This window comes from Coccidioides posadasii, chromosome 2, assembly GCF_018416015.2.
Source record: "Coccidioides posadasii str. Silveira chromosome 2, complete sequence".
Taxonomy (NCBI): Eukaryota; Fungi; Ascomycota; class Eurotiomycetes; order Onygenales; family Onygenaceae; genus Coccidioides; species Coccidioides posadasii.
The window spans coordinates 7,610,114-7,636,869 of record NC_089408.1 but is presented as its reverse complement, the minus strand read 5'-3'; the positions used below and the strand labels follow the sequence as shown (position 1 = coordinate 7,636,869).

Sequence of the window (26,756 nt, the reverse complement as noted above, 5' to 3'; positions counted from 1 at the left end):
GATTTCTTGTTTATGAAATATGCTACTGTTCCTTATTAGAGCTGCCTGTGTTAGTACAGGGCTCTTTAGTACTATTACTTCTTATGAGCTTAGGCATCTGTTAGGACATACCTATCTCTACACTTACTACTCAACCATACTCTTACTATGTTGTGATTTTTCACCTTTCTTGTGCTCTCACCATATCAACCAACTTGCCTACCTTGACAAGGCATCCCATTGTACCCCACTTCAATGCCAATTAAAAACCTATTTCAATCACTTCAGTTCATATTCATTATTGCTCCAACTATTTGTTGAAGCTGCAAAGTAGGTTCATTTACTTTTATTATAATCATCTAGTCATGTATTCTGAAGATCTTGCAATTCACTCTGATAAATAAGAGCTGGAGATAGTGCAATTTCTTCAGCAGAGACTGAGCAGAGTAATAAGAGAAATTTCTGACTATCATTCTGAATAATAGTATTCTTTCCAGCTTATAGAGCTTCAATAGAGACTAATTACTTTAAGGCATGGCAGAAGTCTAGAAGAAATTCTTTTTCATTAAAGTTATAAATGTTTGAGAGCTTAAGATTATATTGATTAATTTTCTGCTCCAACTATTCTATAAGTAGTAATCAAATAGTTAGCCAGCATTAATAACTGTAATTATAAGTAATTAAACAAATTATCAAATTACAAGTATATAAAAGTGCTTAAAGCACTGATAGTTATCTGCTATCTGTTTATTTTGATTAATTGCTTTAAGATAAATGCATTTAATTTTGTTATTATGTCACTCATGAAATTAATTAACTCAGTTGATCTTAATATTCTCTCCTGTTATCTCTTGTACAATATTTCATAGAATCTGAGGTGTAATAGCAAGACTGTGGCTAGAGAGCTTATTTATATAATTCAGAAGCTCTGTCTCCTGTATATCAGAGAGCTTTTTCTTATATTAGAAGACTGCTTTATTCTGAGCAAGTTGCAAGTCTTTATACTGTTGATACAGGATCTCTTGATTAACTAAGTACTTTCTTGTGGTTGCAGTGTAATTTAGAGTCTCTTACAATTCAAGATCTTCAATTGCAAGCCTAATTGAGGCATTATTGACCATATTGTTGCATATTGAATGTTGAATGTTGGAGGAATTTTGGTGGTGGAAGATTTGGCTCATTTAGTGGTGTGGCTCGCTTAGTGGTGAACTACCTTAACCATTGTGACACAAACTCCAAACTTCTTTAATCAGACCTTTAGCGTTTAGTCCTGGAGTGTCGAGAGTGCCGAGTCCGTATCTGAGATCCCCTACTCGCTCTTCTCCCATGGAGGGAAGAATATTGAATCTATCCTAAAATGTCTTTTGGGAATGCTGCGAACGAAGCATTGACCATCATGTCATTAGTTAATCATGTCACTAGTTAACTAATCATGTCACTACAACCCTCTACTCTGTACTCCGTAATTAGCTAACCAAATAACCAGCAACTGCTCTGTACCACAGATGGAGTGATCCAGGATAGTTGCTTCACTCAAATGGTCGCACATGATAGCTCTCACTGGTAAGTAACTCGTTATCAAAAACAAGATAATCAGCTCTTCTTGCAACGGTTTCTCTCCTCGGATGGGTCCTCTGACAGAAAGCCGACAAAAGTCGACTCAGTAAACCACCTAGCGAGCATTATATAACTAACCCTATTATTGCAAGTCAATTGACGCATCAATGCGCATGCCCATTTCGGGGCAACCACATTCAATAGTAAGCTCTCCCGCGCTCCAGATTCACTCAGCTCTCATTGCCGCCTTGCTCTTCGTCGCTGGTCTCTTCCCCTGGGAGGTGATCCGGGAACCATCCAAACTCGCTGAAATCAACATAAAACTCGCCCATACTATCCGCCGTAACCGTCACCCCCTCAATTTCGAGAGCGGCTGCTTGGCGCGCAGCTGAGCCGGGTCCTCTATTCGTTCAAAAAAAGTGAGTCAGAGGACGAATGGCCCCAGTTCATACGGATCGTCACCGGCAAGCGATGGACATTGTTGAGTCAGAGCGTGTGATGCTGCCTGGAGTGAGCCTCCAAGGACAGTCCGACTCGAAGACACATACCGATGCGAGATCATCCCTTTTGCATTAATCACTCTCTGCCATGGAACGTTGCCATCGTGATAGAAATGGCGTGGCCCCCCCTCTTCATTATTCTCAGATGGAAGATGCTTCAAACACACGCCAACCTGGCGCGATCGTTGGGCTTGAGGATCGTCAGAATTGCGCTGGTCAAGTAAAATTGATAATCATTGTAACTTACGCTCCCCGAGCAAACGAGCAATATGCCCATAAGAAGTAACTTTGCCACGAGGGATCTGCTGGATAGCTGCGTACACGGCGTTAAACCACCATTCTGCTTCGTCGCTTCGGGCCATCTCGAGGTTGCATTTAGATTGTAGTTAGGGAGGGGGAATGGGGTGGTACGAGGGGAGAATAACATCCCACGCAAGACAGTCAATATCTGATCACCCTTACCATGTGAGGATACAGACAACAGAGAATGTTCCTTGTTAAGGGCGAGCATAAAGCCTTGCGAACAATCCGGCTCTGTTGGGGATTCAACGCCCTTTTTTCTACGGATGTTTTTCAGGACCGCCTTGGGTAAGGAACAATTGTGAGCTTATGCTGCTCAAATTTTCTAGACATTGTTCAGGATCGATCTTATGGTCTTAAAAGAGCTACAGATCCAGGTTGTTTATGCTCGCCAGTTCAGCCATCAATATCTCTCCTTCCAGCAGCCCAAAGAAACCAGGACACCAATCCTTTAATGTCAAGCCCATTCATCCTTAAAATTCCGAAGCAACCCTAAGGACGTACCAAACAGCCCCCTCTCACTCCTTTGCGTTAAGCAGGCACAACCGCCCTATGTATTTCAGCACATCAACAATCCTATCTAAGATTCACAAGCTAATGGATCCTCCCTGCAAAGCTCTCCTATCATTTATGTGCGATAGAGGGCGTTAAGAGGAGCATTATCTACTTCTTCCCCGTCCATATCACCAGGGAGAATGTTTACCGGTATCTTAAGCCGCTTTGCCACTTCCTTCACCACTCGAACTCGATGATCAAGGGTAGCATGGCCCCCAGCAGCCTCGGCGATATCATCCGCAGAGACGGTTTCATCCACGAGAGAAGAGATCGCAGGAGAGAGGATCTGAAGGTTGACCATGGACAAGTGATAGTTGACTATCGCGTTTGTGACGAGTTCCGAGCGCACCGACATTGCAGTTTCGATTTGGTCCATCTGCGAAAGTAGCCCTTGCTGTTTTGCCTGGGAGCGTTTCAGGGCAGCCTGCAGCTGATCGACTTCGTACTGGAGTTCAACTATCTTTTCGCTATCCCCCTCATCGCGGAGCAGGACTAGCTTGGAAGGTCTCTTGCCATCGGGACCTTCTGCCTTTCTTTTTTTATCCTCGTTTTCCTCGTGCTCGGTGGGCGACAGCAGCTTCATTCCTTGCATTGGTCTTCCGGAACTTTGAAAAGTCCAGTAAACTGGCCTCGCGGCAAGGCTCTTGTTGTCCCCGTATCTCCAGGGACGGCGATTGCGCTTCACTTTGCCATCACCGTTGAAATCCCCCGGCCAGTACAATCCCAATAACTCTTTGGAGATATTTCCCTTTGAAGCCCAAGACAAAAGCGCAGTTACCTGCTCATCGCACAGCAAGCGGTAATATGGAGGCAGATTAGTTGCCGCCAGCAGCGGTTCGGGGATTACATGCTGGAAAGGCGGGAAGGAGTCGAAGTCGAGGGTCGCAATGCCATCCATCCAATCGGGCCCATCGCGCTCGCTGACTGCATTGCTCATGAGAAATCGAGGGAGTCGCGAAGCTCGGTTCATACGATTGGCCATGACGAGAACGGCGAAGTAGACTGTCTCTGGGTGATGTGGCCTTTTTTCTTTTTTTTTTTTTCAGATTCTATTAGACAAGGTATCCCAGAAGGGAGCGATCAGCAGGAGGATCGCAGCCGACAAAAGACAATTCAAGGTTGAGCAACGAGTTCAGGAAAGGGAGCTTTCTGGCGGGCCTTTTGATGCTTAGAAAGGGGGGGAAGGCATACGGGTTGAGTGAGGAGCCTCTCTGGAAGCGAACTCAGGCAGAGTGAGGTGACTTTAAGTGCTTGCACTCATCCTAAGCATCTCTTGAAAAAAAAAAAAAAATCTCGGCTCGCATGGAGCTCGAGGATGTATCCTGAGATTTTTTTCCATTGTGAGGATCAACGCTACCAAAAGCAGGGGCGGATCACGCGACATCAACAAGGCCCAACAAACAAGAGTCGCGACGTTGGCCTGGTAGACACGGCATCTTCCCTCAGAGATCGATCACGGTCGCGGGGCCCGTGAGCAATCCACTCCCTCGACCGTCCATGCACGCAGCGTTGACCATCCAGCCCTCCCTACCCAGCGAGCGTTGTCCGCACCAGATCCGGGTCCAGAGGATCGATCTCCCGGCGCTCCAGAGAACGACGAGGGCATCCTTCCAGGCCCAGAACACACTGACCATGTCTCGCCACAGCCCTCCGTGGAAGAACCACCAGACGCACGATCTAAAACCGCGATCCCACAGCAAGCCAGACTCACAGCGACGCTCAGCCATGGCCTCCAACGCGCGCTGGGAGTCGTCGTAGTAGACCCTCTCCACGCGGCGGCCGGCATGGGCGTGTCCAAACACGTACAGCGCGGGGCGGACACGCCAGGCGGCCTCGAGCAGGAAACGGCAGCCGACGGAGTGGGGGAATACGTCGCCATGGTGGCGGGGAGGGCTGTGGGAGATCAAGATGTCGGTATCGAGCGGGATAGGGCTAGGCCACGGGTCGGACCTGGACCACGGCGAATACTGAAAGGCGTGGACGGACGGGACGGCCGGGTCCAGCTGGGGGATCTGGGGCACACCGTGGACCTTGAAGGTGCGCGAGCCAAAGGACAGGACGACAGAGGTGTTCTCGAGGTAGTGGATGTCCCCCCAGTCCACGGCCTCGCGGTCGGGGCAGGGCGGGACGAGCGACCTGGCGTCCGGATCAAACCAGCTGTCGTGGTTCCCGGCGATGACAACCTTGTGTGTATGGGGCAGGGTCCTGAGCCAGTCAACGGCCTTCTGGATCTCGTCAAGCGATCCGGCGTTGGTGAGGTCACCGGAGTGGATGAGCAGGTCGCCATCGGGGACGCTGGACAGCTGGAGGGTGTGGGTGTCGGAGATGCACACAACGCGGACGGGCTGCTGGGAAGGGGAGCGGGTATAGGGGTCGGGGCGGACTGAGGACAGGATGCCGTAGACGGGGCGGAGGATGAAGAGCAGCGGGGAGGCGAGGAACTGAGTAGCCAGGGAGGGCGGGTCGAAGGGGCCCATCTTCCGCGTGTTGAGTATCTCTCGACGATCGATATATTTAATACGACTCCCCCCGGTTCCTCTGGACGGAATGGTGGGTGTGGGGAATTGGCGCTTTGTGAGCCGGACGGAACAACGCTACAATGGCTTTTGATTCCCGACTTGACACGGTGAGATCAACCAGCAGCTATGGCCTGGGCTCAACCAACGCTGGTACGCATAAGTAATTAACTCTGCATGATGGGGATGTACTGTTTGTGCTACGGAGAGTAAAGGTCGAGAGGAAAAGAAACCAAAAAAAAAAGCTACCAAAAGCTAACTTGCGCAATGACAGCATCACCCAAACCCATCACCAAACTAGTTTTAAAACTACGACTCGTTGCAGTTCGAGGGCAAAGTTGGCTGCCCAAACAGACAACCAGACGGACGACACGGCAGCCACACGCCCAGCCGATTGTCCTTTGTCCAGGCCAAAGGAGAAGGGAAAAAAAAAAAAAAGAAAGAATCAAAAGAACAAAAAAGAATCTTAGAAAAGAAGAAGAATGATCTTTTAAAAAAAAAAAAGAAGACAAAAAACAGGCGATGCTTACATAACTTGTTCTCTTTTTTTTTTTTCTTTCAACTGCTTTTTTCATCAAAAAAACCGTCGTGATAACCTCTCTTCCATCTCTCTTCCGTCTCTCTTCTGTCTTGTCTCTTTCTTTTCTCTGTCTTTTCTCTGTCTCTGTGTCTCTCTTGTCTCCTTTGAATATCTCTCCATTGTTAACTTGTCGTTGATAGAAGAAGAACAAGGGGACCTGCGTTTGGCCCATTTATTTTGTTTGTTGGTCCTCCTCTTTTATTTTTTTTAAGGTTGGTCTCCTAGCCGCCCACCCTTGCAAGACGACCGGACCAGCGCCTCGCTCCTCTCTCTGTCTCTCTCTCCCTCTCGCTCTCTCTCACGCTACTCTCTCTCGCCCTCGCTGCCAGAACCTCTCAGACCTTGGCTGCTGCTACTCACTCTTGCTTCCATCCTCCCCTCCAGACCCTACCCGCTGCCCCCCCGTGGCTATCATACTTCTCTTCTTCCCCCCAATGTTTCAACTCCCGCCCGCCACCCACCAATAGTCTCGTCCAGCTCCAGAGTTTCAACCTCAAACTCTGCTCCCTCTCTGTCGCCCCGCACACCCTCTCTATCTTGCTGCTCCTCTCCGTCCCACAGACAACCCCGTTCTGCTCGCCTCCAGGGCCACCATGGATGGGGATGACATCAGGCACGCCGCCGTCTCCAGCCCGGAGCATCTCTCCTCCCTCCCCTTTGCCGCCAACGGGACCCCGGGCAAGAAGAGGAGAAAAGCTGACCTGAAACCCATCATCACAAACGACCCCCCCTCTGCCGCCGCCGCCGCCAACCCATCCTCCGCCTCGATCAACATGACCTCCTCGCAATCTAGGTAAGCAATAAATCCACCCCCTCTGTCTTCCCGATCCATCTCCCAACTGTCCCCCCCATCCCATTCTCCCTCTCTCAATCCATGATCATGTCCCTCTTCCTTGCCCTCAGAAGCCACCATTCCGCCAGATCCCATCACCACCTCTCGAAAGACCAATGTCGTCCCCTGCCCATCCCCGATCTATACCCTCCTCCTCCTCCTCCTGCTGCTGTCCGACATTTTTGGGTAGCGACTGACCTCCCCGCCAGCAACCCTCTCTCGTCCGCACAGTATCCCGTCTCCACCACCTACGCCTCCCCCCTCTCGCGCTCCCCGTCCTCTTCCTCCTCCGCAGAAGACCTCGCCGAAACCGCCGCCGACGAGGAGGACTCCGAGGATTACTGCAAGGGCGGCTACCACCCCGTCCAGGTCGGTGAGACCTACAACAACGGCCGCTACGTCGTCATCCGAAAGCTCGGCTGGGGCCACTTCTCCACCGTCTGGCTGTCGCGAGATACCACGACCGGCAAGCACGTCGCCTTGAAGGTCGTGCGCTCCGCCGCCCATTACACTGAGACCGCCATCGATGAGATCAAGCTCCTCAAGAGAATTGTCGATGCCAGGCCCGACCACCCCGGTCGCAAACACGTCGTCAGCCTGTTAGATTCCTTCGAGCACAGAGGTCCGAACGGCGTCCACGTCTGCATGGTCTTTGAGGTCCTCGGTGAGAATCTGCTTGGTCTGATCAAGCGCTGGAACCATCGCGGCATCCCAATGCCTCTGGTCAAGCAGATCACAAAGCAGGTCTTGCTGGGTCTGGACTATCTGCACCGTGAATGTGGCATCATCCACACTGATCTGAAGCCTGAAAACGTCTTGATCGAGATCGGCGATGTCGAGCATATCGTCAAAACTTATGTCAAGGAAGAGGAGGCGCAGAAGGAGAAAGATGATCACCGCAACGGCCGCAGGAGGAGACGGACCCTCATCACAGGCAGTCAGCCCCTTCCCAGTCCCCTCAACACCAGCTTCAGCGCCGCCGACCCGTTTAAAGCGCATACCCCAACCCTCAGCTCCCATAGCAGCCTAAATCAAGTATTACACGAGCCTACAGGTAAAGCTTCTCTTACCCCCCCCCCCCCCCCCCCCCCCCCCCCCCCCCCCCCCCCCACCAAAAAACAACAAACAAAAAAAAAAAAAAAAAAAAAAAAAAAAATCCAATTTAGGCACGAATATAAGCTTACGGTCTCTTTTTTCTTCCTCTTCGATACAGCCACTCCCTCAGGCGTTTCTATGAAAGATCGACTTGGCATCAAGGACGCGGAAAAGATCGCTGATGAGAAACAGAAGCAAAGAGAGAAGACAACGTAGGAGCAAACCATGGCCAAAACACCCGTCACCTGCGCGCCTTTTGATAGCTAACAAGCTGGCAGTGACATCCTGGAGCGTGAAGTCTCAGGAATTACCCTAGAGACGGGCTCCACGCCGGAAGTAGATGACCCACAAGTCGACTTGATCTCCGTTAAGATCGCGGATTTGGGAAATGCTTGCTGGGTCGGACACCATTTCACGAATGACATTCAAACGCGGCAGTACCGGTCACCAGAAGTCATTCTCGGTGCGAAATGGGGTGCTAGCACAGACGTATGGAGCATGGCGGCAATGGTAGGCAAAAAAAGAAAATCCCCCACACCGGCTGGCCTTTTCATTTATTACTTGTGCATCTGACGCACCATTCAGGTCTTCGAACTTATCACGGGAGATTACCTCTTTGACCCTCAATCGGGTACAAAGTACGGAAAAGACGATGACCACATCGCCCAGATCATCGAACTCCTCGGTTCATTCCCCAAATCCATGTGTTTATCCGGCAAGTGGAGTCAAGAGATTTTCAATCGAAAAGGTGAACTTCGCCACATCCATCGGCTCCGTCATTGGGCTCTGCCCGACGTCCTTCGAGAAAAGTACCACTTCCCAGCTGAAGAGAGCAAAGCCATCTCCGATTTTCTCTTGCCAATGCTAGAGTTGGTACCCGATAGAAGGGCAAATGCCGGCGGTATGGCGAATCACCCGTATCTCAAGAGCACAAAGGGGATGGACCACATTCAATTGAACGTTCCTGTTGGAAGTAGGGGTGAGGGTATCGCCGGTTGGGCATCAGAAGTTAAGAAGAGGTAGAACAAACCTATTCATGATTTCTTTTGCTTCTGGCTGCGAAATAATCCCCATGCTCCAGCCGCTTCACTCTGATTCTTTTTTTTTCCCCCTTTCATGAACAGTTATCACCCGCCTTCTCCCGAGGTATCTCGACTATCTTGCTCACTTCTCCTAGAACTGTCATAGGGGTACTCTTCTGAGAAAGAGCAATAATATTGCAGTGATCCAATTTCTATTTTCTATATATTGGATTCAGCGTGCACTCATTCTCTCGACGTGGCTTATGCTCTCTTTTCTTTCCCTCCTCCTCTCTTTTCCCTTGAATTGCATATGTGTTCGGGTCGGCTTCCACTTGGTCGACCGCCCTCAGCCACATCACATTGCGTGCAGCAGACGGTTTTAGATAAATAGATTAGCTGTGGTTGATTCATGTCCGCCTTGGTGTTGGGGGTTTTCCGCGTTTGACGATGCGATGAAATTAAGTGACAGAAAAATGGCATATGAAAGTATAGGAATAGGATTGGATGGGGTTGGGATGGTGTTAGGTTTGCACCATTCTCCCGCACGGTTATCTTTCGTCTCTCCATCTAAAGAAGATTTGACGATTTGGATGATTACGATGTATTCATGTCTCTCTCTCTCTCTCTCTCTCTTTTTTGATTGCTTGCAAGTTTACCCATTTCCCCGGTTCCCCTTCTCTAGTTGCGTTTCCTTGATTCTCCTTCCTTTCGGTCTTGCATGGTGGTTTTCTTCTTTTTCGCATCTCATTTTGTACCGCGTATATTTTTGATATAACTAAATGGCGAAGCGTGAGGCAGGATGGTCGGAGTTGCCATGTCGCTATTTGTCGTAAGTTACAGTGCCGATTTGATGAATTCTTTTCCTTTTGCTTTTTTTTTTTTTTTTTTTTTTCTTTTTCACGACCGATTTGTATAATTCAGATCCATGCCGTTTCCAGCTACATACACTGATATCTCACTTAACGTTTTCCACAGTATTATGAAGTACTCCGCGTATGGCGGTAGTTGATTTCCATCGATGGTTACTACTGTCATGCCTTCCAATGTTTGCCTAGTACTTCTTCGCCAACAGCGATAACTCTAGTCGGCATAAACAAGAGTCCGACGGATTACAGCACCCTTGCAGCCGAAAGGTCTAGAGCCTGGTATAGGGATGTCAACAGGTGTAACTTTGACGCACCCTCAAGATCATCCCAAGGTTGCATCCAAGAGGCTTCTTTTACCAAACACAGAGACAGCGAGTTGGATTACTTTTCAAGGCTAGATATCTCTTCTTGTGATCTTGACAGGGGTTTATACCCCATCCCAAAGAGGGAGAACTACTCCGTACAATCGTGTATAATAACCATATTCCGAGAAGACACGCGTTCTTCATTTTGGAACACTTGGTAAACATCTCCTCCCCAATCAAGCTGGTAAATACGCTCTTTAGGCCCTTGCAAGAGCCACCGAACGTAATTTGTCGGAGAGCTGTTCAAGTCCTGCTTTTGCCCCAAGACCGATATTGCTTCCTGTCCTGGTTCACTTTTTTTCACCTTGCCAGCACAATGCCAGTGCAAGCGTCGTATATCTCATAGTTATTCAAGCATAAGTGGCTCGCACCATTTATCTCCCAGAGCACCTCGACCAATATCTTTTAGGGCATCATATATCCGGTTGTATCACATATGACAATGTACCGTTCAAATGGTGGGTCGACTTGAAATAGACCTTTAATGGGTGAGGGAGGTAATAAGTAATCACTCATCCATTTGCCATGCATATGCCAGGCCTTCATTCCTCTCCCTCCGATTCCTAGCATCAAACCACTGCTTTTCAAAGCCGTTACTCCGGTCCACCCCGTCCCATCTATGCCCAGGACGAATCCCATACCTGTTAGGCGGCGCAGCACCTTTGTACATTTTTTTCGCACCAGCACTCGTCGCAGATGGCTTGGTCAAAAACTGGGCAGCAGGATCATTCCAACGCTCTCTCGCCTTGAGCTCCGCGTTTAATTCCTCGTCTTCCGCCGTACGTGCCAGCGGCATATACTTGGCGTCCTCCATCAATTTCCTCCGCTCTTCTTTTTGTTTTCTCTGCACGTCACCCGTCAAAGCTTCTTTCTCCGCCGCCTCTTTGGCCGCCGCTTCTTCCGCAGCTTTTCGTACTTCCGCGCGCTTCATAGCAACATTGATAATACGACCCGACGCGTCACGATATATAGTCTCTGCTTCCTCCCCCTTGGCTTGCCTTTTCCGCATCGAGGCAGCATCCTTGGCATGTTTTCGTTCCTGCGCAGCGACCATGGCTGCAGTCTGAGCGGCGGTCTGTAGGCCAGCACGCGCCCCAGATTCCATCCTAAGCACTTCATCTTCACGATCATCATTATCCACAACCATCGGCTTCTCGTCTTCTTCTTCCTCCGCCCGTGCCGTCCGTTCGGCAGCCGCAGAAGCTAGGATTGCGTCAGCGGCGAGTTGTTCTGCGTTGGTGGGCGCGGTGGGTCCAGCGACGGTTTTCCATTTCGATTTGGATTTTTTGAATTCTTTAGACGAACCCGCTATTGTAGCTTCCAGTCCCATGTCATCGTCATCGTCGTCGTATCCAAATCCTCGGCGGGACTTCTGCTGAGTGGTAGAAGCCGACCGGAGGTCTGGAGGGTCATCGTCTGCTATTATAAGCCCGTCCGTCTCTTCAGCGTGTTTGTTCCTTTTGCGCTTCTTTTTGGGACGGTCAGAGCCATGTAAAGAATCTGCCGTGAGGTAGTTTTTGGCTAGGTAGTCGGCAAGAGACATGGCGGGTGCTTTGCTGGAAGTAAAATCACGTCCGGAGTTCTGCCTCATCACATCGCTGGGAGTGAAGCTGGCCAGCCAGTCGACGAAATATGATTATATAATCAACACGACCAGCCTCAAGCGCAGGCGAAACGAAAGGATGGTAAGCTAATGACAAGAACAATTTCCAATCATGAGAACCTTCAGGTTGCGAAAGGGAATGGAGAGGTTAAGAGGATGGAGGTCACTCTCACGTACGGAGCAATTCTCATTATGATGGCATTTACAGGGTAGTTAAGCATCCACAGAACAGAAAAAAAGAAAACACAAAAAAAAAAAAAAAAAAAAAAAAAAAAAAAAAAAGGAGAGGCCGCGCCAGTAACGCCAGTGGCAGATTAATATGTAGCATAAACCAAACGAGAAACGCTCAAGCTCAAAAATCAGGCCAGCATCACTATTAGCTGAATATTCTACAACTTCGACCCACCACCAACTGACGCAGGAGGCCTATCTGACGGCGTAACCAGCGGGTCATAGACCGACTCCGCAAGCCTATCCACGGGGTTTGGCACGGAATGATGTCCCAAACCTCGAATATCGAGTAGGTCGGGAGTCAGTTGGTCGACGCTCGTGCAACCCAGCAATCTCATGTTCATCACCATCTCGTCCTTGAGCAGCTGCATCGCGCGCTCAACGCCGGGCACTCCGTATGTGCTCATGGCATAGAGGAATGGCCGACCGATCCCAACTCCCTTTGCGCCGAGACACAGGGCTTTGATGATATCTGTGGCCCGTCGGATACCACCGTCTATGTAGACCTCTATGCGATTCTCCCATCCGCGGGCTCGTAGGGCCGGCATAACCTCGGCCAGGAGCTCAACCGCAGACGGCGCAAATTCGAGCTGTCGACCGCCGTGATTTGACAAAACGATGGCAGGGACACCAAGTTCGACGGCACGGAGGGCGTCATCAACGCGCTGCACTCCTTTCAACGCAATAGGCATCTTGGTAATGGATTGAAACCACGGGATATCCTTCCAGGAAAGGGAAGGGTCGATGAAAGAGGAGATGGCCCTCGCAGCACCCTGGGACCGGTCTACATTGCTGTCGGTCCGTTGGACATCTGTTCCAGGGTCCGAGAACTTGGACCGCATATCTTTCTCCCGTCGACCCAGCTGCGGGGCATCGACGGTGATAAACAGGCCCTTGCAACCTCGCTTCTCAGCGTGCTGCACAATCTTCCGTGTCACTTCACGATCCTTGTTTACGTATAACTGCAGCCATTGGGTCTGCTTGTCCATCGCGGCATCGACAATCTCGTCGAAGGAGCAGGATGCCAGGGTTGGGATCATCTGGATGACGTCGTGGGTTGCGGCAGCTTTGGTGAGGCAGATTTCACCTTCGGGATGGCCAAGTTTGCCGAGGGCAGTGGCGGTAACATAGAACGGGACGGAAACAGGGGCGCCCAGCATGGTCGAGGAGATGTCAACATTCTCAACGTCGACTAGTATTCGAGGACGGAACCAGATCTTGTGAAAAGCAGAATGATTCTCGCGCATGGTCTGTGGATGCAAAAATTAGTTTTTATTTGCCCTATGTCAGCGTACCGACGATGAGATGTGAAGGGTCCCGGGGGGGGGGGGGGGGGGAAGGGGGTGTGCTTTGGCCATACGATTTCGTCATCGGCACCACTCGAGTAGTAGCCCCAGGCGGTTCTCTTCATGACCCTGCGTGCGACGGCTTCAAAATCCATCAGGTTATAGCATTGCTCGAGCAAGGGCATCCGCCTTATTCGTTCTTGACGTGCCTCCTCTTCCGGGTCGACGCCCTTGTCTTCCTGCATGACGGTATTCATATCGACGGGCCCGAGATGCTTTGAGGGATGGAGGTACTTGTCGAGGGTGTCTGGAGGGTGGATGGGTTCGAACTCTTCGGTTGCGTCTTTTCCGGCATATTTGAGGATGATCTTCTGGCCACCGGGGTGTTCTGATAAGGGGAGTGTGAGCAAGGGAGTGACGGTGTGCGGCGATTCGAGGGCATTCAGGCACAAGGCCACTCACCGGGGAGGAAATCTGTGACGTCGTAGGCCTTGCCGTGGACGATAACCCAGCACGAATCTGCAGAGTTGTGCCTGGCGACTTCAGGCCCGGTGAGGCGATTGTTGGTCATTCCGACGGACGGCGCACCGACTAGCAACCGGGAACAGAGTTAAAAGGTCCTGACTCCAGGGACGGGTAGAGAATGGAATTGGCGCAGATAAACGCTACTCTATATGCGACGCCGGACGGTATATATATATATACATATATGTATGTACTCTGTAACAAGGAATGGTCGAGTCCAAGGATGGGGTTATCTTATCTCAGGATGGTAGCTGGACGGCGAAGATGCCGCGAGCAAAGCCCAGATGAACGAGTGAATGGATGTACGGAGTATGTAGATTCATGGACCTGAGCCCCCAAGAGGACGAGGAAGAGGACGAGAGAAGAAGGTATTATTTATGGGCGAAGGTGTGTCCAGAATATGCGGTGGGCCAGACTTGGATGGCTTTTAACTGAGAGTTTTGGATGGCCGTTCTCGTGCGAGAAGAAGAGAGAGGGATTGGAACCAAACAAAAAAATAAAAAATAGAAAAATAGATGTTTTCCAATTCGCTGTCAAAGTTATCTTCTATTTACCTTAATTTTTTTTTAAGCTTAAGTCTGTGAGAGAGGAAGAAGGTTAAAGCGGGTCAAGTGGATTAAGAGCGGGTTAAGAGTGACTTTATATTAAAAAAAGAAATAAATTCAACAGACCGAGAGAAGTGAGTTGACCTGAGGAAAGAGCGGAGAATTGGAAAAAAGCGAGAGCGACTGCATCGGGAAAGCAGGACGGGCTGGCGGAGTCAGCATTTTGGGCCAAAGCCTCAAGGACCAGGGTGAGTCTGCGCCACAGGGCTGGGCGCGCTAGTCCGGATCTGGCGGCTACCTCGGCAGACGCTCGCCTTTCATGGGGGGAAAGTTTGGCGCACTAGCCACACCGCCCAGCCATACAGCATATCCTTTGTCCTCCGTACCTCCGTTTGTAGGTTTTTTTTATAGTTACGGAGTGCCCCACGGCCGAAAGGTAGCAACAGCAGGGGACCGAGAAGGCCACTTGGATGGACAATGTAGACCATGTATGTACAGAGTAATGCACGCATGTTTGTGTGCTTGTATGCAGTACAGGGATGACCGTACAAAACCCCGCGAGAGAGTGAGACATGGATGAAGCAGACGGTTCGCTGACCGCTTTCGTCTTTTGCCCTGCACGGCAAACGCAGGGTCGCGACACAGCCGCCAGCTTGCCGAGCAACAAAAGCGGTAAAAAACTCCCCATAGACGCGTCCCTTTCTCGGCCGACTTCCCCCCACTAGACGCCAAGTCGTTAAGGAATAGAGAAGAACTCACATGTAACTGTGTCCTGTTCTGAGCTGCGACTCTCGCGCCGTCGCTTTCGCCCTCGACGGAGTATGGAGTAGTCTGCTAAAATACTCGTCGTCGTCGTGAGGGGAAGGCCAGCCAAAACTCCTCCCACCTACGAATACTGTAACTCCCTCCCCCTGCTTTCCGGGGGGCCAGAGCTCCCCAGTCCCTGCAAAACTCAAAAGAGCCGAAACTTTCTCATGGCCAATCACAGTTTGGCGGGATGCAATGATTCTTGAGGATCCCCAAAATGCATGATCACCACGACAACTACATAGTTGATAAGTTCGGAATACGGAGTACGGAGTAGTTGACCATCCAAAGCTCGGCCCAATCGCAGAATATCATGTCTGACGCTTCTGTAACCCCCTTATCGGCCGTGTCAACCTGGTCCAATATCGGGCCCGGGCGAACTGAACGGTCGGCCCAGACGCGGGGTGGGAACACACAATCATTGGTTGTCAAATAAAGCAAACACGATACGGAGTAACGGGAGAACTGTAAAGCGGTTGGCCTGTCTTGAGTCCAGACTGGTTAAGTAATAATCGCCGATGGACAAGCGCAGCCCTGTGGAGAAACTGGAGGTCAAGCTTTCTGTGTGATGCCCGGAATTCACTCCAGTCCAGTACTATCATTTCAGGATACGGAGTACTCAGAAAACAATTAAAGATAATGAAATTCGTTAAAATCGTGCTATAATTCGACAATAAAAACGAGGTACATAGCTCCGGCGCTCAATGGTATCCATACGAACGTGAAGAAAAAGGAAAAGAGAAAGAAAAAAGGTCATCGGCGCGTGCGTTGCTTTTTATGGTCTTATTCGGGGACCGCGCTTCAAATGCCATCCCATGACAACACCGGCTTGATCACCTGCAGCGAATGGAGACGTCAATGAGATTATATTTCATCAAAGTCGGGCATAATGCTGTGGGCTTACCCTTCCAGCTTTAAGGTCCTCCATCGCTTCATCCAGGCGTTCAGCCGCGTAGACCGTTGAGATGCGATCGATGGCGAAATTTCCTTCACGGTATAGTTTGACGAGTCGGGGGATCAGCTGCATTTTATAGCTTAGCACCAGCAGAGCGTGAAATGACTCTTTGGGGGGGTTTGTTGTTGTTATTCGTTACCTCTTTGGGGTCCGCAAAACCTTCAATCACACCAACGACCCGTTTGCAGGAAACAAGCAAGTCTAGGGCATCGACCTGGATTGAGTCTCCAGGTCGGGGAACTCCGACCAAGGCGAGCACACCTTCATGGCCGAGGGCCTTCATCGATGCCTGCAGCAGGGGCGAAACGCCGGTCGTGTCCACGATCTGGTCCACACCATCGGGCAGCAGGTTTCGGATGCCGGTGCAGAGATCAGGAACCTGCTTCGTGTTGATCGTGTGGGTTGCCCCCAAGGAGACAGCCAGGTCCAGCTTCGAGTCCACGATATCCACTGCGATGATCTGGCGAACACCCATTGCCTTCGCGGCGAGCAATGCTGCCAGGCCAACAGCACCCATCCCCAGGATGGCCACGGTTGAGGTTGGTTTGGGCTGGAGCACGTTGAAGATGGTTCCCGCACCGGTGAGGTACCCGCAGCCAAGCGGAGGTAGATACTGAAGGGAGTCGGCATCGACGTCGCATTTCACCACAGACTGTTCTGCAACGATGGCCATCTTGCTCAGAGATGATTGACCGAAAAACTGGCCATGGACCGGAGTGCCATCGGTCAAGGAATAGATGGGTTTCGCGCCCTCTCCGAGACGGGCACTCACAAAGTTGTATTCTGTCATACGGGGACACGCACCGCATCGACCCTCCAGGCACGATGGGCATTTTCGACAGGTACGGAAACCTAGTAGAACTGTATCTCCTTCCTTCAGCGACTTGTCCTGAGCCTGAGATCCAACCTGTCGCACGATGCCTACGCCCTCGTGTCCAAGGACGGCTGGGTAGCTCCCAATGGGCATTCCGCCATTTTGGACGACAATGTCCTAATAGACCGTAAAAGTAAAAAAAAAAACATAAGTACTTTGTCGACAACAAATGAGGTGTCCCTGTCGCTAGGGTTCCTCTGACTGGGAGTAACAAGCGGCTAACTAACAGTATGACAGATCCCTGTGTACTTTAATTCCACGAGAACCTCGTCGGGTTGCACCTGGTCCAGGACAACATCTTTTAGGACAAACGGCGCTCCCTCGGACTCGACGACATATGCCTTGGAGACAATGCTCCCCGATGATTGCTGAAGGTCACCCATTTTCTTGGTATGATCAAAGCTCTAAAATAACTCCTCTCAGGTTTGTTAAACAGAAACGGTGCCATGGTGCGCCCCCCTATTATATTCTTTCTATGGCATTACCCCCACAGACAAGTCCGCAGCTCCGATTTTCTCGGGGGGACGAGAGAGCTGAGTAGGCAGCTTGCATAGAAGCGCAGTATCCTTTAGCCAGAATAGAGGGTGAGGTGTGGGGTGAAAACGCCGTTGAATTTCCCGGTAAGGGAACCCGGGAGCGGCGAAGCGATGGACTATGGTTCTCTGATCCACGGACGCGATGATCCCTGAAAAAAAAAAATAAAAAATAAAAAATAAAATAAAGTAAAATAAAATAAAATGGCCAATTGAATCCTAAAAGATATGTCATTATGACCCTTTATTTAAATACTCATCTCCAATCCCAGAGCGCTTCTTAGGTGGAAGCTAGACTGGAAGAATAGGACGGGAACTCCCAACAGGGTAAGTTTCGCTTGAAGTGCGTCAAAGAAGCTTCAACTCAAGAAAGGGATTCTCCCCATTCTCCATACCCCTCTATCCACCATGGAATCAGAGCTGTTTTCCAAATTAATTCATGCAAAACGTCAGATCAGCTGTCGTCAATGATGAAAATGCGCTTCTTGAAAGTTTCTAACCGACATTCAAACATCGACTCCAGTTAAATACTCTCCGGCTGGTTAATTATTTAAGGTAGTTACACAGCTTATGCGGAATCTGGATGTTCCTGTTCCGAGTTAGCGCAACCTTGACGCTCGCCGCTCTTGTCCTCACCACATCCTCACCTCTTCTCATATGTTTATTGACGCTAATGATGGCTATTTCCTGAGATTAATTTGATTGGTTGCTATTTTGAGCCGCAAGAGTTTGATAAGACATCGGATTCACCTTTGACTATATCGATAGCCGTTTCTAGCAATCGACGCGGCGCCGCTTTGGCTCCCCTGACCGTACCGCAAGGGGTGTTGATGGAAAGCACTCACATGTTCAGCAGACTATTATTAACCTTTCCCTAGCTTGTCGTATTTCTATCATTTAACTATACCAAGATATGAAAGTATCTGATTCAAAGATATCTGTAAGATAGGTAAGAAGATTGATCACAATGAACAAGTCCATCAGATCTCTGGTAATAAGCATTTTTATATACATGATGCTCTTCTGGTGATACTCACAATACTTTCTTTCAAATTGCTTGTGTTGTAGTATCACAATACATGATACTCTATTTCTTATATCTTGTCTCACTCATATCACTTTCTGGTCACATGACTTTCTGTTTTAAGATTTCTTCATAACAGTTTGTAACTCTGTCTTGTCAGATTTTATCTAATCATTCTGTGTCTTTGGCTGCTATGTCACAAGATTCACAACATTATTCTCTTCTTTTAGAGCATGTTGTCTTCAATCACTCTGCTTTCTTTTCTAAAGTATAAAAGAGTAATTTTCTCTTTCTTATGTTTTCTGTATTCTTCTTTCTTAAGTAAGTGTCTTTATGGCTTAACTATAGCTTTCAAGTCTGTCATTTGCAAGAATGCTCTGATCACTAATATTGAGAAATCAGACTTCATCATGATCTTCTCTTGTATTTATTGTTCTTCTCTTAACAAGATATGCATTATATCTTTCTGTTCTTCTTAGTGTAGTGAGTGTGTATATTTCAGTTATTCATGTGTTTATAACAATAGTTCTTTCATCAAGAAGTAACATTCTCTTGAAAAAGCTTAGAAAAAACTGGAGTCAGAGAAATATTAAGCTCTTAAGAAAAAAATTTACATCTCTTCAAAACTTCTTTATCTTCAAAAGCAAGAGTTTCTTCTTAAGTATCATGGTAGTAATATGATAGTTTGGGGTCTTTCTTCTTTAAAGAAATTAGAGTGTCTGGAAGAGAAAGAACAGAAAAGAGTAGCTAAGCAGACAGAAATTCAGAATCTGCTTGCTTTATTAAATAATCTTTCTTCTTTAAGCTTTCTTCTGATTATTTCTGATTCATTCATTAATGCTTTGCTAAGTGAGAATGTTGTTGATGATATATCTCAATAATTATTCAGGTGTTCTTAAGATTTTCTGTTGGTTTTCAGATATTTTCTGAGATATTATACTCTTTTCATTTCACTAAGTAGTGAAGTTTTCTGCTGATTATCTGATGATCTAGTATCTGTTTAACTTTATATTCTTGTTCTTTGTTAATCTTCATAAGCATTTCTTTGACATGTAGTGGTGCTTTTTCCAATAATAAGATATGAAATACTGGATGTATTCTTATCTTCTTAAGTAGCTGGAGTTTGTAGTTGACTTTTCCAATCTGCTTTGTGATTTTGTATAGTCCTAATTTTTTAAAATCAAGTTTTTTGCTTGATCATTTGGTTTTGATATTCTGTTAAATTAGAAATACTTTTTCTCTCTCTTTCAGAGTTGGTGCCTTCTGGCATCTTCTGTTATAGTAATGCTTTATTCTCTTATTCAGAAATTCAATATTCAGTTTCATCTGATTCTGCAGTTCTTATAATTATATTACTGTAAGTTCTGCTTCTTGAGTTTTTTGTTATACAATTCTTGATTATTTCTGTATTTCCAGTTCTCTGCTATAGTTTATGTAGAATAGTGTCATCTCTGTAGTAATGTTCTTTGCTTTATTGTATGCCAATTGTGTCATGAGTAGTAGTGTAACTTAATTATTCTGTTGATAGTTAATATATTCTTACAGATATTGCTTCAAGATTTGATTCAGTTACTCTGTCTGTTCATCTGTCTGTGAATGATAGACTGTTAACATCTTTTGTTCAATTCCCAATTGTACCATTAGTATTGTTCAGAATTTGCTTGTGAATCTGATATCTTAGTTTGTAATTATTTCTTCTGGCATTCTGTGGTTGGCAAGCATGTTTTGTAGTACTATCAGTGCTGTATCTGATGCTGTTATTGCTTTTCTGAACAGTATAAAGTATCCATACTTCATCAATCTGTTGATAATCATTAATATTGAGTTGTACTTCTTCCCTTTCATATTCTTTAAATTTGAGAGTTTTGTTATGAAATTCATTATTATGAATCTTCATGGTTCTTATAGTTATAGTATTGGCTGTAGCTTTTTGTATGGTCAGTGTTTGTTAGCTTTACTTTATGCACATATCTCATATTCTTTAATATATTGTCAAATATCTGTCCACATTTCTGATCAATAGTAGATTTTTGTGATTTTCTCCATTATCTTGTCAATCTCAAAATGTCTCACAGTAATTATGTTATATTCTTGTACCATTACTTGCTTTCTGACTTCTCTGGATACATATATCAGTTCATGATATAGTATCATTTCATCTTCTTTTTTGAAGTTCTTATTTTTCTTGTCAATCTTTTTTGCATATTCATCTTTCTTTATTGCTTTTTTGATCTTTTCTTTAATATTCAATTCTTCTGTGGTGATTTTTGTTGCTCTCAATATTTGTCAGTCCAGAATTATATTCTTTGTTTCTTCCAACTCTTTAAAGAGTGTTCTTAAATCTTGTTCTTTTCTTATAAGATTCAGTCTTCAGCTTAATGTGTTCACTCAGACATTTTCTGTGCCTTTGCAGTATTGTATTCTGAAATTATAGTGTATTAGTACATCTGCATACTATCTGGCTTGTCATCTCATAAGTTCTTTGGTTGTTATAAAGTATTACAGATTATCATAATCTGAGATAATCTCTGTCTGGTGTTGATTTTCTTGTAGTTCAATCTTTTATTTCTTCAGTAATGCCACTATTGCAAGTAGTTTCTTATTGTGGATATTATAGTTCTGTTCAGCTGGTGTCATTGTTCTTGCATAGCATATAACTAATTGTAGTCTTTCTTGTTCATCTGGTTGTTGTAATCTTTCTGCTATTACACAGTCTGATGCATCTGTATCAATCACACATCTCTTTGTTGAGTTGTAGTGTTGTCTCATTTCTTCTTTTCTGAACTTATTTTTTATTGCTTCAAATACTTGTTGATACTCTGTTGTTCATTTGAATACTTTATCTTTCTTCAATAATTGTGTGAGTGGTCTTGCTTTCTTCAAAAATCTGTGTATGAACTGTTAGTAGTAATTCACTAGTCTGTAGAATATCTGAACTTCTTTGACTTTCTTTGATATCAGTTATTGTAGTATTTCATTAATTTTTCCTGGCTCCATTTATATTTCTTCTGTTAACATGATATGTTCAAGATATCTAATTTTCTTCTTGAAGAAGTCACACTTCTTTAGTTTTGCTGGTAGATTATATTTTCATAGCTTTTCCAGTACTTTCTTGACTTTTCCAGTGTGATTCTTTTGATCTCCTTTAGTGAATATAACCACATCATCAAGATATATGATGACAAAGTCATTTAGATACTCTTGCAGTACATTGTTGATAAGTGCTTGAAATATTGCTGGTGTATTTGTTAATCCAAACACCATGATATTGTATTTGTATAGTTCATATCATGTTCTGAACACTGTTTTTCATTTGTTGTCTTCTTTGATTTATATCTGGTGATAGATATTTTTGATGTCAATTAGAGTAAACCATGTTACTCTTCTCAATCTGTCTTGCACTTCTTTAATCAGTGATATCAGATAGCAGTTCTTGACTGTGATGCTGTTTAACTATCTGTAATCCATGTATAGTTGTAAGATTCTGTTCTTCTTTAGTGCAAACAGTATTGAATATTCTGTCAGTGATGTTAACTCTCTGATGTAATCTTTCTTGAGATTATTCTCAATGTACTTCTTTACTTTAGCTGATTCTTTCTCATTCAATCTGTATATTGGTAATTTTACTGGTTATTTTCCATCTTGTAGCTTTATCTTATAGTTCCAGAATTCATGCTTCAGTAAACTGTTATTCTGATCTTTTTCTCTAAATATATTAATGTATTCCCAGAATTCTTCTGGTAGAATCTTCTTGATCTTTTTATTCTGGTTATTCTTTTATACTCACAGCTGCTCCAAGTCATTGAGGTTTTTCATGGCTTGATCTACTTTGTCATTATGGGTCAGATTTTTATGAATTTCTTCAGTGTCAATCAATTATTTTCTATATAGTATTTTTCTATTGACCTGACTTATTACAGCCAGTGTCTTATCTAAGTCATTTCTGAGTATGAGTCTTCAATCATGATATTGTGAGGATCATATATGTGGATCAGCATGACAATGAATCTCTAGAAGGAATATACATGGAAAAAGAGTACATGAGGTAAAAGATCTGTATTCTGGCAACTATATACAACTTGTAAACAAGATTGCCACTGGCTTCCAGCAAGAGATTCACACAGTGATAGTCTTTTATATGTGCTTGTGAGTATGTGACTTAGTGTCTTGTGAGAACACATGTAACTTCCAGCAGCTTGCAAGCTGAGGCATCTGACCCTCACAGGTGCTGTTCATTCATGTAAGGAGTTTGTAGCAAATTCTTACAGATTCCTCTCTCTTGTAAGCCTTGATTTCTCAAGACAGCTGTCTCATTAAAAATCTTCATGAGTAGAAAAACACAAAATCTTTTGGGAAAAATAAAAATTTTCTCATAAGAAAAAGAGTACAGTCTCACTAGAAATATGATATCAACACAACTCTAATAACATAACAGAACCCAATAACACAACAATGTGTAGAGAGTCTCTATTGTTCTTGCTAGCCCTGTGTCACTATTAGATAGTAAACACTAGCTTAAGAGAGAGCTTTCTCTTGCTTTCTCTTTCTCTTCTTTTCTTCTCTTTCTTCTCTAGTCTATATCATCTTTACAAAGGTAAGTGAACCCTTCAACCACTGCTTCACATGGGAGACAGACTCATGGGAGATTTCTGATATTCTGGAAGAAAAATAGCTTTACTTTGATGTTCTGTGTGATTGATCAAAAGATCACAAGCTGGTGAGTTTATCTCTGATTATATCTTTGCTTCACATAACCATTCAGTTTTGTCTTCATGTGGGGTTTGATTTGCAGAGAGACTGATGCTTGCTAGTAGTTACTGTCAGTGTGCAGTTCTCTCTCTTTCTTTCTTATGACTTATCTCTGCTTTTCTCTCTCAGAAGAACCCTCACTCTCTCTTTTACAAATGAGATTGGGTCTTTAGTAAGTAGTCATAAGAAGTTTGAGAAGTGTTCATAACTAATAGTTCTAGAGTATTATTGTTTCCTCTTCCTCTTCTCTATCAGTTATTGCTGCTCTCTCTACACCAGCTCAAGCTGTAAGTACTTCTTGTGAGCTGACATTAATTCATATACTGATGAAGTTAGAGTTCTGCTGCTCTGTCTCCCTCTCTCATAATTGTTGCTCCAGCCTCAGCTGGAAATATGAATATTCTCTATTACATTTCAGTTCACAGCTAATCTTCTTTAGATTGTTATTGTTGTTTCCCCAGTACCAGTAGAATTTGTGGGTGCTATGATTCTGTAGAGTGCTTAAGACTGCCCAGCACCCTCTCCACAAGACTGATAATAGTGGTCCCAGACCATCTTTATCTAAATACTGCCAGCTGCTACTTTTGCTGGTGCATTGCAGGCCAATCTGGTAGTTCTCCCAGGTCTTTCCCCCCACACAGAGGCACAAGCTTTGTCTGCCTGTGAAAGAGCATGGTGTCACAAGTCTATTCAAAGACTTGTGCTTATTGCTGGTTTAAATAATCCAAATTAGTTGACTGTCTGTGCTCAGCTCCACAAGAGTATTCTTGTGACTAGAGCTAAGGTCCAGCCACCACCAGAACAGAAGTGCTTTGCCTGCAAAAGAGCACAGCAGAGCTATAGCAATATAGTCTTTGCAGAGTGCATCTCTGTGGGCTTGAGTCAAAAATGTAACAACTGCCTATACTGTAGGCATCTTGCTTGCTCTTTTCAGCAGTGAGATTATGGATAGTTGTTACAGGTCTTTACAGAAGAAGCTGGAGACTCTAATTATATAGTCTTAGTTTAGTTTTTCTTCTTTTGTTTTAAAATCAATTGAATTCAGTTCAGTTTGACTATGTCTTTTCTCTCTCTAATCTATTTTCTAGTTTCACTACCTCCATTCATCTCTTTTGTGAACCAGGCTTGTCCAGGTTCCTACTATAAAATTATTAGAGTAGCTTTCTCAGTGGACAGACATTGCTTACAGAAACTCATGTCTTATCCTTCTCATCATCATATTCTTCTTAATATACTCTGTACCACAGCTCACAACCCTCTCTCTTTAAGTTAATTATCTCACAGATCTGGTACTCCTTTTTATTCTTGTCTGCCTCACAAACTTTGTAATGAGGTGAGCTATCAATTCATTTGTGGGTCTTGTGTTTGTGGAGCAGAGATACATGGAAGACATCATGAGTTTGCAGATCTAGAGACAGTTCCAGTCTGTAGACTTGCAAGCCTATCTTCTTCACAATTCTACAAGACCCATACCTCAACAAATTCAGTTTTTTGTTAGGCCATGCAGTCTTGATATTGTAAAGGTCAAGCCACATCTTATCTTCCACCTGAAAGATCTTCACAGTGTACTTCTGATTATAGTACTTCTTCTGATAGACTTGTGCCTTTACAAGTAATTTCTTGATCTCTTCACAGAGCAATCTCATTGCCTCTGTCTGATCTCTTAAATTCTTGCACATATAGCCATACTCATCAGAGTCCAAGAATTCTGTTTGTGAATTCAGTCTATATGTCAGCTGGAAAGATGATTTCTGTGTGGAAGCCTGTCATAAGTTATTGTACACAAACTCAGCCATTGGCAACCACATCACCCAGTCATTCTGATTATAATTAATATAGCTTCACAAATACTGCTCCAGCACACTATTCAGTCTCTCAGTCTGACCATCAGTTTGCAAGTGGAATGCCATGCTTATTGCCCTCACAATCTTCAAGATATGAGTCAAATCACCCCAAAATTCACTCACAAACAGAGATTCTCAATCTGTTACTATACTCACAGGTAATCTGTGCAATCTCACTATCTCACAAATAAAGAGATGGGCCAATTCCTCTGATATCAGCTTCTTTGTTGTAGGGATAAAGTGAGCTATCTTTATGAATCAGTTCACTACAATCAGAATACAGTCAAACTGCACCTTCTCAAAATTCAGGCTCACAGAAAGATCTGTAATAATATCCATGCTAATGAATTTCCAAGAGTAATTTAGAATTAGTAAGAGTGATAGTTCTTCTTGAAGCTTTCTGTAAACTCTTCTTAAGCTGTGGCAGACTCTACAGACTTCACAATACTTCTTCATCAGTTCTCTCATTCTTGACCAAAAGTATCTGCAAGCTATAAGCTTGTATGTTCTTGCTGTAGCAAAATGCTCTGTGAGAGGTAGATCATGATGACACCTAATTAGCTCTATTTGCAGAGCCTTATTCTGAGAAATGTACATATGACTATCTCTATAGAGAATATCCTTCTTCTCTTTCCACATCATGAATTTCTTTGTGCCTGTCTTAATATCTTTACAGACCTCAGCTGCATAGTCATCACTTTGCAGTAGATTTGATAGTGATGCCAACAGATTGAAGCTGCTCTTTTTATAAGAATTCTTCTTGTGGACCAGGTCTTTAATCTTCTGGACCTGCATTGCAATCTTCTTTACTTTGCACATGCTTCCCAAGACAATCTTTGTGAGTAGTTTCTTGGTCTCAGTCTGAAGCTTTATGGAGATAAGTTGCATATTCTCATCTTCTCCCTCTTCTCTCTGGTTGAGAGAAACTTGAGCTGTTGGTTTCAACTTTTCTGTGGTCTCTTGCTCCTTCACAAGCATTACTCTTAGTTGGTTTGCAGTCTTGTGACCCTTCTTATCATCTAAACCAGTCTTCTTGACATAGTCAGGTCTTTGCAAGAGTCCATCTGCTGGGTTCTTAGTTTCTTTCACATGGTTAACTGTAAATCAAAAGACTGTCAGCCTTTGCACCCAGCAGACCTGTCTTTGCAAGAGATCTTGAGCAGTCTGAAAGTAGTGCAGGCTATTATAATCTGTAAGAACTTGAACTGGTGTTTGCAAGCCTTTCAACTAGCAGTGCCAATATCTAAATAACTCTATAATTACAAGCAGTTTCTGATTATAAATGCTATAGTTCATTTCTGTGGGTTGCATCTTCTGTAAATAAAACTCAACTGGAACCCAGATGCTATTCTTCACCAGCTGTGATAAAATATCACATACTGTAAAGCCAGATGCATCTGTTTTCAATCTGGTCTTCTGTTCTATATTAAAATAGTGAAGTATAACAGCTTCTGTAAATATTCTTTTCAGACTTATAAAGACTTTGTAATCTTTCTCAGTCATAAAAGTGTTGACTTCTCTTCTCATCTCTCTTCACATATGTCTGCTTAGCTTTGCTTCTCCTACCTTTAGAAGAGCAGTCAGGCTGCAGACTATCTTAGAGAATCTTGGAA

At 45.2% G+C, this 26,756-nt stretch overlaps 7 protein-coding genes across 8 annotated transcripts; 1 reads left to right on the top strand and 6 right to left on the bottom strand.

Annotated features, from left to right (window-relative positions):
* Positions 1-1,574: 1,574 nt before the first annotated feature.
* On the bottom strand, positions 1,575-2,493 carry D8B26_004910 (uncharacterized protein). Its single transcript, XM_003070651.2, has 3 exons — positions 2,284-2,493; positions 2,085-2,226; positions 1,575-1,938 (listed from the first exon to the last, which is right to left on the bottom strand). Exons 1-3 carry the CDS (start codon positions 2,396-2,398, stop codon positions 1,767-1,769), a joined length of 429 nt encoding a protein of 142 aa, XP_003070697.2. The 5' UTR covers positions 2,399-2,493; the 3' UTR covers positions 1,575-1,766.
* A 180-nt stretch (positions 2,494-2,673) lies between these two features.
* D8B26_004909 (uncharacterized protein) lies at positions 2,674-3,873 on the bottom strand (the record flags this gene model as incomplete). Its single annotated transcript, XM_003070650.2, has 1 exon — positions 2,674-3,873. One exon carries the CDS (start codon positions 3,871-3,873, stop codon positions 2,965-2,967), a length of 909 nt encoding a protein of 302 aa, XP_003070696.2. The 3' UTR covers positions 2,674-2,964.
* Positions 3,874-4,214: 341 nt separating this feature from the next.
* Positions 4,215-5,424, bottom strand: D8B26_004908 (uncharacterized protein). Its single transcript, XM_003070649.2, has one exon. It carries the CDS (start codon positions 5,366-5,368, stop codon positions 4,334-4,336), a length of 1,035 nt encoding a protein of 344 aa, XP_003070695.2. The 5' UTR covers positions 5,369-5,424; the 3' UTR covers positions 4,215-4,333.
* A 1,518-nt stretch (positions 5,425-6,942) lies between these two features.
* Positions 6,943-9,899, top strand: DSK1_1 (serine/threonine protein kinase, CMGC group). Of its 2 annotated transcripts, XM_066124636.1 has the most exons (4): positions 6,943-8,126; positions 8,193-8,424; positions 8,500-8,933; positions 9,092-9,899. In XM_066124636.1, exons 1-4 carry the CDS (start codon positions 7,465-7,467, stop codon positions 9,114-9,116), a joined length of 1,353 nt encoding a protein of 450 aa, XP_065980717.1. In that variant the 5' UTR covers positions 6,943-7,464; the 3' UTR covers positions 9,117-9,899. The 2 variants fall into 2 exon arrangements, with proteins under 2 accessions (XP_065980717.1, XP_065980716.1); XM_066124635.1 differs by having other exon boundaries at positions 8,500-9,899.
* Positions 9,900-10,656: 757 nt separating this feature from the next.
* On the bottom strand, positions 10,657-11,710 carry CWC26 (Pre-mRNA-splicing factor cwc26; the record flags this gene model as incomplete). Its single annotated transcript, XM_003070646.2, has 1 exon — positions 10,657-11,710. One exon carries the CDS (start codon positions 11,708-11,710, stop codon positions 10,676-10,678), a length of 1,035 nt encoding a protein of 344 aa, XP_003070692.1. The 3' UTR covers positions 10,657-10,675.
* Positions 11,711-11,735: 25 nt separating this feature from the next.
* D8B26_004905 (uncharacterized protein) lies at positions 11,736-13,970 on the bottom strand (the record flags this gene model as incomplete). The annotated part of the gene is made up of 4 exons (XM_003070645.2): positions 13,750-13,970; positions 13,362-13,675; positions 12,177-13,251; positions 11,736-11,857 (listed from the first exon to the last, which is right to left on the bottom strand). The coding sequence occupies exons 1-4, from the start codon at positions 13,856-13,858 to the stop codon at positions 11,736-11,738; spliced, it is 1,620 nt and encodes a 539-aa protein (XP_003070691.2). The 5' UTR covers positions 13,859-13,970.
* Positions 13,971-15,847: 1,877 nt separating this feature from the next.
* Positions 15,848-17,376, bottom strand: D8B26_004904 (uncharacterized protein; the record flags this gene model as incomplete). The annotated part of the gene is made up of 4 exons (XM_003070644.2): positions 15,848-16,001; positions 16,069-16,185; positions 16,259-17,110; positions 17,221-17,376. The coding sequence occupies 4 exons, from the start codon at positions 17,374-17,376 to the stop codon at positions 15,966-15,968; spliced, it is 1,161 nt and encodes a 386-aa protein (XP_003070690.1). The 3' UTR covers positions 15,848-15,965.
* Positions 17,377-26,756: the final 9,380 nt, after the last annotated feature.

Excerpts from the sequence above, each read along its gene's own strand:
- D8B26_004910 (XM_003070651.2), bottom strand. The coding sequence starts at position 2,398 with ATGGCCCGAAGCGACGAAGCAGAATGGTGGTTTAACGCCGTGTACGCA. Across the intron at positions 2,227-2,283 it reads TGCTCGTTTGCTCGGGGAGC|CCCAACGATCGCGCCAGGTT; the intron begins GTAAGTTACAAT and ends ACGATCCTCAAG. Across the intron at positions 1,939-2,084 it reads AAAGGGATGATCTCGCATCG|AGGACCCGGCTCAGCTGCGC; the intron begins GTATGTGTCTTC and ends TTGAACGAATAG.
- D8B26_004908 (XM_003070649.2), bottom strand. The coding sequence starts at position 5,368 with ATGGGCCCCTTCGACCCGCCCTCCCTGGCTACTCAGTTCCTCGCCTCC.
- DSK1_1 (XM_066124636.1), top strand. The coding sequence starts at position 7,465 with ATGGTCTTTGAGGTCCTCGGTGAGAATCTGCTTGGTCTGATCAAGCGC. Across the intron at positions 8,127-8,192 it reads AAGCAAAGAGAGAAGACAAC|TGACATCCTGGAGCGTGAAG; the intron begins GTAGGAGCAAAC and ends ACAAGCTGGCAG. Across the intron at positions 8,934-9,091 it reads GCATCAGAAGTTAAGAAGAG|AACTGTCATAGGGGTACTCT; the intron begins GTAGAACAAACC and ends CACTTCTCCTAG.